The sequence below is a fragment of the Brassica rapa genome, chromosome A01, assembly GCF_000309985.2.
Source record: "Brassica rapa cultivar Chiifu-401-42 chromosome A01, CAAS_Brap_v3.01, whole genome shotgun sequence".
In the NCBI taxonomy this organism is placed as follows: domain Eukaryota; kingdom Viridiplantae; phylum Streptophyta; class Magnoliopsida; order Brassicales; family Brassicaceae; genus Brassica; species Brassica rapa.
In genome coordinates, this window is record NC_024795.2 from 12,558,894 (window position 1) to 12,572,443 (window position 13,550).

Below are 13,550 nucleotides of genomic sequence, written 5' to 3' on the forward strand. Positions count from 1 at the left end.
TCTTTTGCACACTATTAATAACCACTATGAACGAAACTAGCTTCTCATAGGTTGAATCTTACAAATTAAAACCTATCAGTGTCCTCTAAGGCAGTGATGGATATGTAAGAAGACATGCCAAATAAGAGCAAATCAGACATTGTCAGACAAGATCACAAAGCATCAAAACATCGTGCTTGGGCTATTAAATCAGATATATATACCCCATTAAAATCAAAGTATACAATGGATATGGAAATTCCGAACAACGAAAACCCTTTTTTATTCGAAAAAAAGAAAAAAATAATAGAAAATCAAAGCATTGTGAGGCTCTTAAAGCCGAGGAACACGAAGATGAGATCCATCAATACTCTCAACTTATATGTTGCCTTCGCCACCAAAACAAAGAAGAAGGGCACAACTTTATTACTTGCTGATTTAGCTACTTATGACTCTGCTTAGGGCGACACCGGCTCCTCAGATGAACATGCTCACCCAGGCTGATCTCATATCCCTCCACACCGGTTAATGTGAGCGCTCCGCTGACGATCTCAAACAATGTAAGTGGTTTCCTTAGCTATGGATATAGAAGATATGGCTCGAAGATGGTAAAAAGAGGTGATGGGCTCAAGGTAGACATGGAATCTGACAAGGATATGGTCTGTCACGTGAAGCTTTGGAGATTCGTTTCTAGCAACTGCAGCAATTGATTGATTCGAGAGAAAGGAGAATTTCAGATCTTTGTTTAGAAACCAGGATAACAAATACAATGACAGATCTAATTCAGACAGTTGGGGATGAGAAAATAAGAGAGAGAGAGAGAGAGAGAGAGAGAGAGAGAGAGAGAGAGAGAGAGAGAGAGAGAGAGAGAGAGAGAGAGAGAGAGAGAGAGAGAGAGAGAGAGAGAGAGCCAACAGAGCACCACATCCTCCGAGCAGGGGTTCACAGCCCAGATTGGTGCTACAGCCCTGTATGCTTCTGTTGTGGAAATGAGGCTAGAAACTACAAGCTGAGCAGAAATTTGCGTCTCGTTTCGGTCCGGCTAATCTACAAGCAGAGCATACACCATCTTCTATTATGCTTCCTCCCAAACAGATGTGCGATAGATCCATACAGTTTTTTTATAGACTCCAAAAACAAAGGAAGAGAGAAGAAGATTTGAAAATGACGATAATAATGTAGTTTAGACAATTTATTGCATTTCCCCACATAAAGATTTGCATGAATTAGGTAGCTATATGATCTTTATTAATATTATCTGGTCAGCTTGTAGTACATGCAAGTCTATTTGTATACCAAGTTATAGGGCTATTACCGCCATTTAGAAAGTTTATCAGTAACATGTCCATTTACCTAAATACCATTCTTATTTTAGTCATCTACTCCAAATGCCTTTTTTTTTTAAAATACAAATGTTTTGTATATGTCAAGTGCCTGCAGCAAATACAGTAAGGAGGATATACATTTTCTCAAACATATTTTAGAGAGAGGGAAATCGGCCAATTCCTACATCAACAAGGATCAACGGTCCCGAGCAATACATAAACATGTTATATGTGCGAAAACATACATCAACTAGTACAAAATTTAATTTTCACACATGAACTTTCAAAATTTGGTTTTATCATACATTGACCTAATTTCCGTTAATCAAACGTTGAGTTGTCGTTAACCACCGGTAATAGAAAATCGGCTAATTCATACATCAACATGGGCCAATGGTACAGATCAATACATAAACACTTCACGTATGCAAAAACATACATCAACTAATACAAAATTTAAATTCAATACATGAACTTTTGAAATCTGGTTTTAACATACACTAAAGCTTGACATTTACCTAATTTCCACTAGTCAAACAATATCGAAGATAAATTGTCTGTCACGTGTTGATTAAGTAAGGTTTTTTATTATATTATGTGGTAATTAAACTGTATTACGTGGTAATTAAATTGTATTACGTGGTAATTGAATGAGAAAAATAAATCATGTAGGTCAAACAATTTCTTTCTTGTGTAATTCATTAGTTAGCTTTTCTCTTTAATTTTTTTCTTCAACTTTTTCAACAAAAAACACTAAAACCGAAAAAACAAAAGAAGACAAAATTGAACAGAGAGAAAAGAGAATGTCTTCGATAAGCTAAACATTCTCGTTTCTCTCTGTCAATTCCTACCTAATACGGTAATAAAAACTTTACTTAATCAACATGTGACAAACAATTTATTTCCAGTATTATTTGACTAGTGGAAATTAGGTAACTCTATTTTATTAAATTTAAGTACAAAATAAAAATAACATTATTTTCAACAGATTTATTATATATCTTCTTTCCTTATTTTCACTCAACTTAATTACTTTATTAATTGCATTTTTTTTCCAAATAATTTGACAGCATGTCTTACAGAAATATAAAACATAACTTACCTATATTTAACTGTTTTATTATATCTTTTACATTTTTTCATAGTTCTTAACTACTTCATTAATTATATCTGTCATAATAATTTGACAACGTTTATTTTACGTGCTAACCATAATAAATTCATATGTTTGAATGAATTTTCTCCATCTGCGACAAGAATTCAAACTAGTTAACAAAAAAACTTTTTCTTTCTTAACAAAATCAGTTATATATGGATATCAGGTATACGGTTGGGTATGGATTGGTTCTTTCGGATATCGAGTTTTTTTTGGGTTTTGAAATTATGTTTTATTCGGGTATTATAAAATTTCGGGTGGGATTTGAATATGATCTTTCCAGATCCGGATGGGTTCGATTTTATGTGTAGGAATAAAACAATGAACAAAAAGTTATATATTTAAAAATGTCATTAAATAATTTATAAAAAAATTAACAACAAATATCCACACAGACGCGCATGTCAAACTTTAGTGTATATTAAAACCATATCGAAAGTTCATGTATTGAATTGAAATTTTGTATTAGTTGATGTATGTGTTTTGCACATGTGAAATGTTTATGTATTGATTAAAACCATTGGTCTATATTGATGTATGAATTAGCCGATTTTCTGTTATTGGTTAACGACAACTCAACGTTTGACTAACGGAAATTAGGTCAATGTATTGTATTAGTTGATGTATGTTTTCGCACAGGTAACATGTTTATGTACTGATCGTTGGCCCTTGTTGATGTAGGAATTGACCGATTTTAGGTCCGGTGAGAGATGGAAGCAGCTAAGAGAGATACCATAAGGGTGTTAAATTGATTTGCTTGGTTTTGTGATTAGCATAAAGACTAAGTTAAAGAGTTGAACTATTGCTCTGGTGGGTTGAGCCAGATCCTTGCAGCAATGAAACACATGGGTGACTTATAGAAGCCTAGATAGCAAGCTATCATGACAGACTTTCTCTCTTAAAAAATAGAGTTAATATGAAGAAGGCGTGTGGCCAACATATCAGATATTAAACTGATAAGAACAAACACTACACTTAATCTTAGCCAAAAGGCCGAAAAAGGTATGATTTCTAAGGAGGGCTCGACTTCTATTTTATAGCGCTAAGGTTATGACTAACTTTCTTTAGCTTACCGATGTGGGACTTGAGAAATTGCCTCTTTAGTTTTGTTTAACCAAATAATACGATAATTTCACGAACCTTGAAACTTTGCAAATCTAGAAGAAGCAAATTTGAGGTGGTGTTAATTGAATCTCAGCGATCTGTCATGTGCCCATAAGAGGATCTTATCCTGTGGACTATGGTTTTATTACTTTGAGAGCTTGAGCCAAAAAAGATGGAAAACTTTAAAAGTTGTTCCTTGGAAAGCAAACATAAAAGTTTGGATCATACTGAGGATCAGAACCATGGAAACAGGCAAAGCTATGACTAAGATAATAAACCAGTCTTGTTTCCTAATTCGAGAGATGTGCACCGTATTGATAAATAGTTGTGTTGGGAATTGAAACTGATTGATAACATGGTTCTTGTGCTAATTGTGCATATGAGTGAATTGCAGAAGCAAAAGATGTTAGGTTCGAAACTCCATTAGTATTAAGAACATGAAAAAGACCAAAACCAAACTTGGGTGTTTGTCCATTAACACATTGATGGAGCGTTAACTTAGAAGATTATAATATACCAAAACCACAAATAAAATGCAGAGTTTTCCAAATCATCTTCATAGGATGGAGCATGCCTTCTGCGCTTTGCTCTTTTTCTTCTTCTGCTTAGGAGGTTGCAACACCACTCGTATGGCCGCGTCAAACACTGCCTTCACATTCTGCACTCAAAAACATTTATAAAATTAACTTTATAGTGATCAAGACTAGAAACCTGTCATGGAGTGCACTAACCAAAAAAAAATACCTCTTGAGATTTGGAACTGCATTCGATGTAAAAAGGTGCTTCTATTAGCTTCTTCAGCTCCTCTCCCTGAGCAGTAGAGATTGGGACAGCACCAGGATGGTCGATGAAGAACTGCTTATCATCTCGAAGATCTGTGAGATATATGAGCAGCAACACACACACACACATTGTGTCACAATCTATCCATTAAAACGTGAGAGATGAGCAAAATAATGAAAAAGCTCACCAAGCTTTGATCCAACAAGGATAATGGGGACACCAGGTGCGTAATGTTTCAACTCCGGGATCCACTGCAAACACACAATGGTGAATTTTGTGAGAAAGAGAGAGATAACAACAATAAGACCAAAGGAAAGATTATTGATTAAATTAAGTTACCTTTTTGGAGACGTTTTCATAACTGGCTTTACTGATAAGAGAGAAGGCCAATATGAAAACGTCTGCTCCACGGTAGCTTAGTGGTCTTAATCTGTTGTAATCCTCTTGCCCTGTTTTAATCATTAATACCCACATTTTCAAAATCTGAGATTCAAAAGCACAGGAAAAAAAAAAGAAAGAAAAGTTTATATGAAAAGAACCTGCAGTATCCCACAATCCAAGATTGACGGTGGCTCCATTAACCACCACATTTGCACTGAAATTATCGAAAACGGTGGGCACATAATCCTGTAATGTTTAGAAAAACAAGAACATGATGAGATGTTGTTGTGCAGATGAAAATCTATTTAAAGAAAGAACAGAGGTAAAAAGTTGGACAGAACCGTAGGGAAAGTGTTGCTAGTGTAAGAAATCAACAAACATGTTTTTCCGACAGCTCCATCACCAACCGTCACACACTTTACAAATCTTGAAGCGCTCATTTTCTCTACTCGAAGATTATTGGTTAATAATTTCAGGGGAAAAAAACCAAAAAAAAAAAGAGAAGAAAAGCTCGAAGATTTTGTTAATTTTCTTCTTCGTTGTCTGGATGCTCAACCTCAATCGAGCATCTTGGCATTCTTGAAAAATAAAAGAACTTTGTCCCGAAAACTAGAAATCCTATGAACCCAAAGAAAGAGGGGGGGACGTAACAACAACAACAACAAAAAGGTGACAGAAACGAGAACAAAGAGTTAGTTAGTTAGTTAGTTAGTTAGCTTTTGCCCGGGAAAAATGGTGTTGAAACGTTCTCTGTCTATTTCCGACTATTGTGGATTTCCACACCAAAAACTTATATATTATTACAAATTGTTTATGTATGTGTAATTTTATCAAGGAGTTGTGTCTTTTTTCTGCTGCCCAAATCAAATCTCATTTCAATCTTTAATAGCGAATCCTTTCTTTATTGCTTACAAATCATGACAGTTGTTTTAATTAGAGCGATATACACTCTACGGCCCTAACTAACAATGCTAACCATGGTTAGGTTGCAGCATAATTATACGCACTCCTAACGAAATGCTATATTGTTTGTTGTAAATGGGACACGCATGTGACATGTGAATAAGCAACACTTGAAGAGGTTCTTATTGAAACATTAGAAAATGGGGAACACAACTACTTGAGGGGTTTTACTCAATATCTAATGGCTTTTGTTTGGATATGCGTTAGAAAATCTCAACGTCTGTGTCTTGACTCTTGAGGTTTACATTGCTAGGGCTTCACAAAAAAAAAATGATATGACTCGTGGATCCTTCTTCTTGTAGATTAGCAAAGAACATAACTTTCAACCTTCATTATTGGTCAATGGCATTAATTGTGAAGAAGAATAAACAAAAAATGTAGCAACTTTATAAGCTGATAAAAACATTAAATTTAAATCACCAAGGAGATTAAGAGCTCATCTCCTTTTTTTTTGGCATCACCAAGTACCCACCCCCAACTTTACTTAGAAAACTAATAAATTAGAAAATAGATTGGTTAGAGATTCTGATTGAGATAACTCATCAGGCTCTTGGGCTTAGACAGGACAAAGTGATGTCCTGAAAAACTTTTAGCCTCTTCTTGTCGACCACTTTCGTCTCTATCCCCAAAACAGCCATGATCATCGCTTCTTCAAACTCCTTGTTGTCTGGAAATACACACTCTATTGCTTTCTTCTCCGTTGACAATCATCTCTTAGCGTTTGTCTCTCCCTCACCACCACTACAACTCAACATTCCCATTGTTGTTTGGCTAGAAGATCTCGTTCTCTTGAGCTTCTCGTTTTTGCTGATCATATTCGAAGAGATGAATGGTTTTGCATCGACCCTTAATGGATTGTTTACAACATTCACATTCGTCTTCACGTTATCGTCATTGTATCCATCGTTTCTCAAATCCAGCTTTGCCTTGGGCTTCACGTTAAAAGGCTGAGGCTGCTGCTGCCATATAGAGGAGGAAGACCCGAATGGTTTTGGATCGACCCTTAATGGATTTGCTAATACATTCACATTTGTCTTCACGTTCTCGTCACCATATCCATCCGGCTTTGCCTTGGGCTTCACGCTCTCTTTTCTACAAGGCTGAGGCTGCCAAAGAGAGGAAAGGAAGACCCAAACATCGCGTCGAAAAGCCTCCTCTGCTCAACTCTATCACCCCCTCCTCTCCTCATCGTTTCAGAACCAAGATCACTGAGCATCTGTTGCTCTCTCTCGTAAGCCTTTAGGTGAGAATCCACTCCTCTAGGACCATCCACCACCGCTGGCTTCACACGTCTTAGCGTCTCTTTAGCTTCATCGATCCTGCCTTGCTTCATAAGACAGATACCGAGATTACACATCTTGTTGTTGTCCGGTGCGATAGACAAAGCTCTCATGTACGCTTCTCCAGCTTCAACAAAGTTGTCTCTCTGCATCAAAGCCCATCCCAAGTTACCCAGTAGCCGAGTGGCTTCTTGCAGGAGAACAGGTACCGAGAGGCTTTGCAGGAGAACATGGAGCGGATTTGGTCGGCCTGAATACATATTTCATCATCTTTGAAGAGAGTCAATGGAAAAGAAGACAAATGAATCTCTAAGGAATAGGAAGAGAGTGCTGTGGAGAAGACGTTGAGATTTTATAAAAAAAAAAGTTTAAATTTTTTACCGTTGAGGTTCACTAGCCGTTGCTTTGTATTTTCTATTTCCGCTTAGTGAGAGAACGTTTCTCAACTACTCCCTTAACTTGCATATTACTTTCTGATTTGCCCCTCTAAAACAAAAATCAAACACATTAAGACAAAATATCATATGATATTTTCATATAGAAAGTTTGAAACATATCCATATAATTTAGATATTCGAAGATTGAGATTAAGCCCGTTTACAACATTTAAAGGCCCATTATGCAAAGTTTAGTGTAGTTTTGTTGTATCTCCCCCAAAATTGCTCTAGAAAGTTTTTATCACCAGCCGCTCATGTTGGTGTGGATCTTTGAGTTTTGGGAACGGCCTCCTTTGTCCTTGTATGTGTTTCTTGAAGACTGCGACTTTCTGCCTCCCCTGGCTGCTGCCATGGCTCTGCGTCTTTGTTTGCCCAGTTTTTTGTCCAGCTCCTGAAGCAAAGGAAGGTGCATATTTGTCAAGTTTAACTCAATACTCTCTCAGTTATTACTACACAGACAACACTAACCTCATCTCTTCCAGCTTCATCTTCATCTCCACTGCTTTCGCCTTTCTCATTATCATCCAACTCAGCTTCTGCCTCAACTCCATCTGAACTTTTCTGCTCCTACAACATCATACAAAGCATGTAGTGTTGTTAGCACGAGGAGGAAGTGCAAAAGGGGAGAATAACTTCGCCCTGTACATGTTTCTGTTATAAGATGAACTTTGAAAAATTTATACCTCCTCTTGCAGCTGTAGTGATTTCATTTCATTTAGGTTTTCTTCTTCATTGGACTCAGCAGTCTGCTCTTCATCATCAGATTCCTCATCCTCATCAGAATCTTCACTCTTCTCCAGCCCACCTTCAATAAACTACACAAGACAGAAACCACATGTTTCATTATATATTCCATTCACAAACAAAACAGAAAGTGAGCAATGCTGCATATTAGAACGCAACTAACACACTAGGCCGCCTATAAGTCAAAATACACACGCAACACCTAGAAGCAAATGGTTATATATGTGATTCTCAAGTACATACAGCCCCAGATATAGATAACCAGTAGTTATTACTGAGGTTATAGGTTCACATACTTTATCGAGGTCATTCTGCTCTTTTTTTGTGAAACCACTAGCTTCTAGTTCTCTGTCCAGAGCATTTTCATCTTTAGTTATATCATAGAAAGATGGTCTGCTGTTCTCATCCACTTCCACCTCTGTCTCATCCGCCTCATCCCTATCTTCTTGGAAAGTCATATTAAACCTTGAAGAAAGGACCAGAGTTCACAAAAATGTAAGGATGAGGTTGTTTGCGAGCAGGTATTGTGAACAGATGATATCTAACTAAATACATCAATTGGTAACTAACCTTTTCCTGAAAAACTTGAATATGCATTCGATATCACGGTCAAAGTACCTGAAAGACAAAAAAAAAAAAATACATAAACAAAACAAGAACACAGCATGAAAAATGAAAAGAGAGGCCTGAGGCACGATCCAGAGATGAGAGACATCACATACATCTGCGCATTCTGGTGTGAAACAGATACCATTTGTGGAAAGTCAATCATCGTTAACTTCTCTTCATCATCAATCTATAAACCAAAAGGTGACGATGAAAATTATTAGTAAGCAGAGGACAAAACTAGTATAATTACAGAAGTAGTAAATAACTCATATAAGGAGGCTGCTTAAAATAGACGCATAAATGTAAGTATCTCACCATCATGTTGAATTCGTTGAAGTCGCAATGAATAAGACCATGCTCAGCCAAACGAACAACAATGCCTATAATCTTCTCGAAAACTGTCTCAGGGTTCTGTAACTGCTTCACCTGAACCCTGTCATAAATGATAACGTGAAAGATGTGATTCACAGCAGCAAGGTTATAACTGTTTCTTAGTGGGTAAGTGAAGCAAATGGATCAACCTTCTAGCACCAGTGAATAGATATGAGGGTAAGTACTTACATGGGGTAGCCTTGGACAAGAGACATGATAACGCAGTGCCTATTGCAGTCAATAGCTTTGGGAACCGGAAAGTCATGTTCTTGCAAAGCCTGCTCATTCAGAAGCGAAACAAACGTTTAGACCAAAAGATGATACGGCCACAAGAATAGTGTTACTAAATCAGTGGAAGAAGGAAACAACCTTCATAAAAGCAAACTCCTTGAGAGCAGCAAGACGGGAGAGATACAACCAGCTGAAACTACTGCGATGCCTCAAGTAGTCACGCTTAGATTTGACAGCCCTAAAGGAGGTTCTCCCTAGTCTATGCAGCTTCATTGCCAGAATAGTTCCGTCTTCCTGAGCCACCTCAAATATGTCTACAAATATGCAAACAACCCATAACAATCAGCAACCGGGCCAGTCTCTCTTCAAGACACCAATGGGGATCGAAATAAAAGACTTACCAGACTCTTTGCCAACCCCAATCTGACGACCAACACCAGTAAAGACACCACGGTTGACCAATGTTTTAATGGCAAGAAAGTCGTAACCCAGATAAGTGAGTCGGAATCCATCATCTAGACAGACAATAGAGAAATAACCATGTAAATTTCCTAAGACTGACAAGCAGAAAAAAACTACTAATATGAGAGAGAGAGAGAGACTCTACTCACATTTAGATCTGTCGTGATGCAAAAGCTTATACTTGAGCAAGTTCTTCAGGACCTTGTATGTGCCTCCATGTCTGTCCAATAACAGGTATGTATGTGAGTTACACAATATGTTTCATCAAAACAAACAAGTAAGCATCAAGATGGGTGCATACTTGAGACCAGCAATGCGATCTACGAGCTCAGAAGGAACAATCTCATGCTGCAAACACGTCAAAGAAAGTATTTTCAGAGGATAAGGTCAATAAACCCTAAACCCTAAAATTCAATTCCAGGATATAAACAAAAAAAAAAAGGACAAGAGAAGACTGACGTTTCGCATGCCCATCTCCACAGCAGTGAGAACTCTAAAATCATCTTTGGATAGATATCTCAACACATTCACATCAAGCTTCATCCTTTACCCTTTCTACTCTGATAAAATAAAAAAATTAATAAAACTGATGTAATAGTGAATGAAACCCTAGAGCTGCAAGTTCAGGATAACGCTAATTACAAGTAGACGCAGACTAGACACGATTTAAATTCAGAATACTCTAGGTAAATAGTTCCGACAAGAACGGAGACAGTAAGGTCTGACGATGGATACAAACCTGAGCGATGCGAAAGCAAGTTGTTTATGTAAGAGGAAAGCCGCAGAAGCTTTCTTCACCAAAAACTTTGAAAGAGAGAGAGCGGCGCAAAGGGATGAATAAGTTTCTCTCGTGTGAACTTCCAAATCTCAAGACCAACAATTATTAATCTGATTAAATGCGTTTAATTTTATGCAGTTCCTGCATTGATCACCAAGGTCGTTGTAGTATAGTGGTAAGTATTCCCGCCTGTCACGCGGGTGACCCGGGTTCGATCCCCGGCAACGGCGAAATTTTCTTTTTTAATTTTTTAAATTACGTCTATAAAAGTTAAAGAAAAAAAATTGGCTTCGTCCAGGTTCGAACTGGAGACCTTCAGTGTGTTAGACTGACGTGATAACCAACTACACCACGAAACCACCTTGTTTGTGTGATTACTTACTTAAACAAGTATATCATTATATGAGTTGAATGGTTCTGCTTATCTGAATTTATGCCAAGTATAAGCATGGTGTAGGTATTGCTAGCATCTTACTGTTTGTTTATCGAATTTCTTTTGTGTTTAAAACTATTGTCATCCTATGCATCTTTTGGTTGTCAAAGTTAATATCAACTTAAAGAGAAGTCCACTTAAAGACCGATGACGAGTATACAGAAATGCAAAGATAGAATATTCATGAAATCTTCCACATTTATGCATAACTAGCCACAGTAAAAACTAGAAAAGTCACATGCCCAACAACAAGTTGTATCAATATTCAAGAAATCGATAAGCGGTATTAGCGATTAGGTGGATTATACGGGACCTATGCAGAGCCTATTTGTTAACAAACTAATGATTTATATTATATATAGATAGTTTTTAGGTTTAAATATAAAATTATTTTGATAAATTATCAAAATTTAATATACACAACAAAATAAATTTAAAAATTTTACAGATTTGTACTAACATTATTACTTAATTAAACTGAATTATAAGGGTCTAAACCGGTTTTAATCGTATAAATCGAATTTTAAGAAATCTGTTTCGGCTATGACTGATTTGTACCATGACCAGCTAAATTTCAACGTAAGATCTAAAGCAAGAATCAAACAAGCTAATGATCCAACTAGGCATATGCGTTTCTATCCTAAACCGAAGTCTCTACATTAACCCGAACTGAAAAACTGAATTTTATTTGAACCGTTATAAACAAATATCCGAGCAGAATTTAAGAGTTTTGTACTTTCGGATTCAGATACAATCTGAACCGAATTGAAATCCGAATTAGGATTCAAAATTAGTTAAATGTGTTAATTTTTTTATATATTTTAAGGTAATTTAGATATTTTATAGTATTTTAAAAGATTTTTGTAGTCAGACAAAAAATAAGAAGATTTTTGTAGTTTTTATTTGCTATTTTGAGTACTTCTTAATTAGTTTAAATAGCCTAACTAGATTTTATTTAGATTTTTGAATAATTTATATATTTTGAATATTTTGATAAAAAAATTTGAGATTACTTTTTGATGATAATCTGATCCGAACTGAACTTTGAAAGAATTAAACCCTACCCAAAAGTTAGAAATATCAAAATGAGACTTACTAGCAATAGTACCGAAAATCCAGATCAACCGACGACCGAATCCCAAGTTTGTCTTTGGTCTATAACAGGTTGATTAACGGGCTGGGCTTAAATGCAAGCCGTCTAAATTAGTCAAAGCCCATATCAACCTAACGGCTAGTTTACATTGGTTTACGGCTCCTTCCTTTCCGTTTAGACGCAACGGCTACTTTTTTTTTTTTTCTGAAGAACTTTCTAACGGCAACCTTTTTTCTCCCACGCCTTTTAATACTGGGACGATGCGACTTAAGAGCCTCACACTTGTTTCTCTCTGTCTGGTCTGTCTTTTTAATTCTTTCTTGCCCCCCCTCCTCAAATTGAGATTTGATTTCTTTGTCTCTCAGTACAGCTTTCCTTGTACAAAAAAAAAGGATCAAAATCAAAATGGAGACTCCATTATCATCAAGAAGAGTCGCTGGATCTCAGCCTATCTTTCCTACCAACAACTCTGATTCGTTGAGTATGTTTATCTTTCCAAAGTAGTTTCTTTAAAGGATATTAATAATATTGATAGATAGGTTCTGTTTCGATAATCTTTTTCTTTCTGAATCTTAACTTTTTCTCTTGGATTCTGGCTCAGGAAGAACAGAGGACTCAAGCTTCTCTCAAAGGAAGAAAAACAACGCACAAGAAGACAGATCGGCGCTCACCGACATAACCAACGACTCACCGATCGTGGGTCTAACGATGCAGACTCCTCCTTCAGGGTTCGTGTGTAAGAAAAAGAACAGCAGAATCATCAAGAGCACGCCTGGTTCTGGTGAAGCCCTTCTGAGAGGACAAGTCAAGACCCTTTTGGACAGGGTTGAAGAAGGAACAGAGCTTATTACCCATTCAATAAAGTCTCTCCCTTTCATCCATCTCGTCACTTCCCCGATGAGACTTCTCGCCCCAACTCCAGCAAACACTCCTCAGTTTCCAAACTTTTCAGATGATAAAGTGCAGATAAAGATCGCATCCCCCGTTGTCGCCGGACACTTGAGAACATCTCAAGTAAGCTATGTTAATGGGACTTTGAAGGGAAGTGAGATATTTGAAGAGAAGGAAGGAATGAGTATGAGCATAAGTCGTTCTTTGCTTTTTGATTTCACGGATAAGCCAGCAGCATTATGGGATGAAGAAGAAGAAGAGGTGGAGAAGACTCAAGCTGAATTTGCAGGGAAACATAGTAGATTTGTGTACAACAGTGAAGATGATGAGATTGTAGAGGCCAAAAAAGTTTGCTACTGAAGAAGAAGAAGAGTCTCCTAATCCCATAATTTCCCCCAATATTGTATTGGGCTGCTTTGTATTTTTGGTCATGAAAGAGTGATCTAAACAAAACACAGTTGTGATTTAATAACAGAAGAAGCACGTTCCAACGAACCTCTCTAGTAGTCTCTACTCTCTCTGCGTACCT

General features: G+C 36.9%; 3 protein-coding genes, 3 non-coding genes and 1 pseudogene across 9 annotated transcripts; 2 read left to right on the forward strand and 5 right to left on the reverse strand.

Moving 5' to 3' along the window:
• Positions 1 to 122: 122 nt before the first annotated feature.
• On the reverse strand, positions 123 to 5,185 carry LOC103872510 (rac-like GTP-binding protein RHO1). 2 transcript variants are annotated; one of them, XM_009150925.3, is made up of 6 exons: positions 5,070 to 5,185; positions 4,887 to 4,974; positions 4,687 to 4,796; positions 4,535 to 4,598; positions 4,309 to 4,439; positions 123 to 4,222 (listed from the first exon to the last, which is right to left on the reverse strand). In XM_009150925.3, exons 1-6 carry the CDS (start codon positions 5,166 to 5,168, stop codon positions 4,121 to 4,123), a joined length of 594 nt encoding a protein of 197 aa, XP_009149173.1. In that variant the 5' UTR covers positions 5,169 to 5,185; the 3' UTR covers positions 123 to 4,120. The 2 variants fall into 2 exon arrangements, with proteins under 2 accessions (XP_009149173.1, XP_033146266.1); XM_033290375.1 differs by having other exon boundaries at positions 4,687 to 4,974.
• On the reverse strand, positions 3,271 to 3,466 carry LOC117129251. Its single transcript, XR_004452896.1, has one exon. It is a non-coding gene; the product is annotated as a U2 spliceosomal RNA (small nuclear RNA).
• An 817-nt stretch (positions 5,186 to 6,002) lies between the features above and the next one.
• On the reverse strand, positions 6,003 to 7,277 carry LOC103872520 (annotated as a pseudogene).
• A 201-nt stretch (positions 7,278 to 7,478) lies between these two features.
• LOC103872527 (serine/threonine-protein kinase rio2) lies at positions 7,479 to 10,749 on the reverse strand. 3 transcript variants are annotated; one of them, XM_009150947.3, is made up of 14 exons: positions 10,566 to 10,749; positions 10,286 to 10,386; positions 10,128 to 10,174; positions 9,976 to 10,046; positions 9,766 to 9,879; positions 9,503 to 9,678; positions 9,323 to 9,411; positions 9,077 to 9,194; positions 8,875 to 8,948; positions 8,723 to 8,770; positions 8,449 to 8,617; positions 8,092 to 8,223; positions 7,877 to 7,975; positions 7,479 to 7,799 (listed from the first exon to the last, which is right to left on the reverse strand). In XM_009150947.3, exons 2-14 carry the CDS (start codon positions 10,367 to 10,369, stop codon positions 7,650 to 7,652), a joined length of 1,371 nt encoding a protein of 456 aa, XP_009149195.1. In that variant the 5' UTR covers positions 10,370 to 10,386; positions 10,566 to 10,749; the 3' UTR covers positions 7,479 to 7,649. The 3 variants fall into 3 exon arrangements, with proteins under 3 accessions (XP_009149195.1, XP_009149212.1, XP_009149203.1); XM_009150964.2 differs by having other exon boundaries at positions 7,877 to 7,969; positions 10,566 to 10,746; XM_009150955.2 differs by having other exon boundaries at positions 10,286 to 10,381; positions 10,566 to 10,715.
• Positions 10,750 to 10,762: 13 nt separating this feature from the next.
• On the forward strand, positions 10,763 to 10,834 carry TRNAD-GUC. Its single transcript has one exon. It is a non-coding gene; the product is annotated as a tRNA-Asp (tRNA).
• Positions 10,835 to 10,889: 55 nt separating this feature from the next.
• Positions 10,890 to 10,963, reverse strand: TRNAV-AAC. Its single transcript has one exon. It is a non-coding gene; the product is annotated as a tRNA-Val (tRNA).
• Positions 10,964 to 10,998: 35 nt separating this feature from the next.
• On the forward strand, positions 10,999 to 13,516 carry LOC103872549. Its single transcript, XM_009150976.3, has 2 exons — positions 10,999 to 12,611; positions 12,732 to 13,516. The coding sequence occupies exons 1-2, from the start codon at positions 12,536 to 12,538 to the stop codon at positions 13,379 to 13,381; spliced, it is 726 nt and encodes a 241-aa protein (XP_009149224.1). The 5' UTR covers positions 10,999 to 12,535; the 3' UTR covers positions 13,382 to 13,516.
• Positions 13,517 to 13,550: the final 34 nt, after the last annotated feature.

Bases quoted from the DNA above. Each gene is read 5' to 3' on its own strand.
- LOC103872510 (XM_033290375.1), bottom strand. From the start codon at position 5,168: ATGAGCGCTTCAAGATTTGTAAAGTGTGTGACGGTTGGTGATGGAGCT. The intron at 4,975-5,069 runs GTTCTGTCCAAC...TAAACATTACAG, and splicing joins CTAGCAACACTTTCCCTACG to GATTATGTGCCCACCGTTTT. The intron at 4,440-4,534 runs GTGAGCTTTTTC...TATATCTCACAG, and splicing joins CCTTGTTGGATCAAAGCTTG to ATCTTCGAGATGATAAGCAG.
- LOC103872549 (XM_009150976.3), top strand. From the start codon at position 12,536: ATGGAGACTCCATTATCATCAAGAAGAGTCGCTGGATCTCAGCCTATC. The intron at 12,612-12,731 runs GTATGTTTATCT...ATTCTGGCTCAG, and splicing joins CAACAACTCTGATTCGTTGA to GAAGAACAGAGGACTCAAGC.
- LOC103872527 (XM_009150947.3), bottom strand. From the start codon at position 10,369: ATGAAGCTTGATGTGAATGTGTTGAGATATCTATCCAAAGATGATTTT. The intron at 9,679-9,765 runs GTAAGTCTTTTA...GCATATTTGTAG, and splicing joins TGGGGTTGGCAAAGAGTCTG to ACATATTTGAGGTGGCTCAG. The intron at 7,800-7,876 runs GTTAGTGTTGTC...CCTTTGCTTCAG, and splicing joins ATGAAGCTGGAAGAGATGAG to GAGCTGGACAAAAAACTGGG.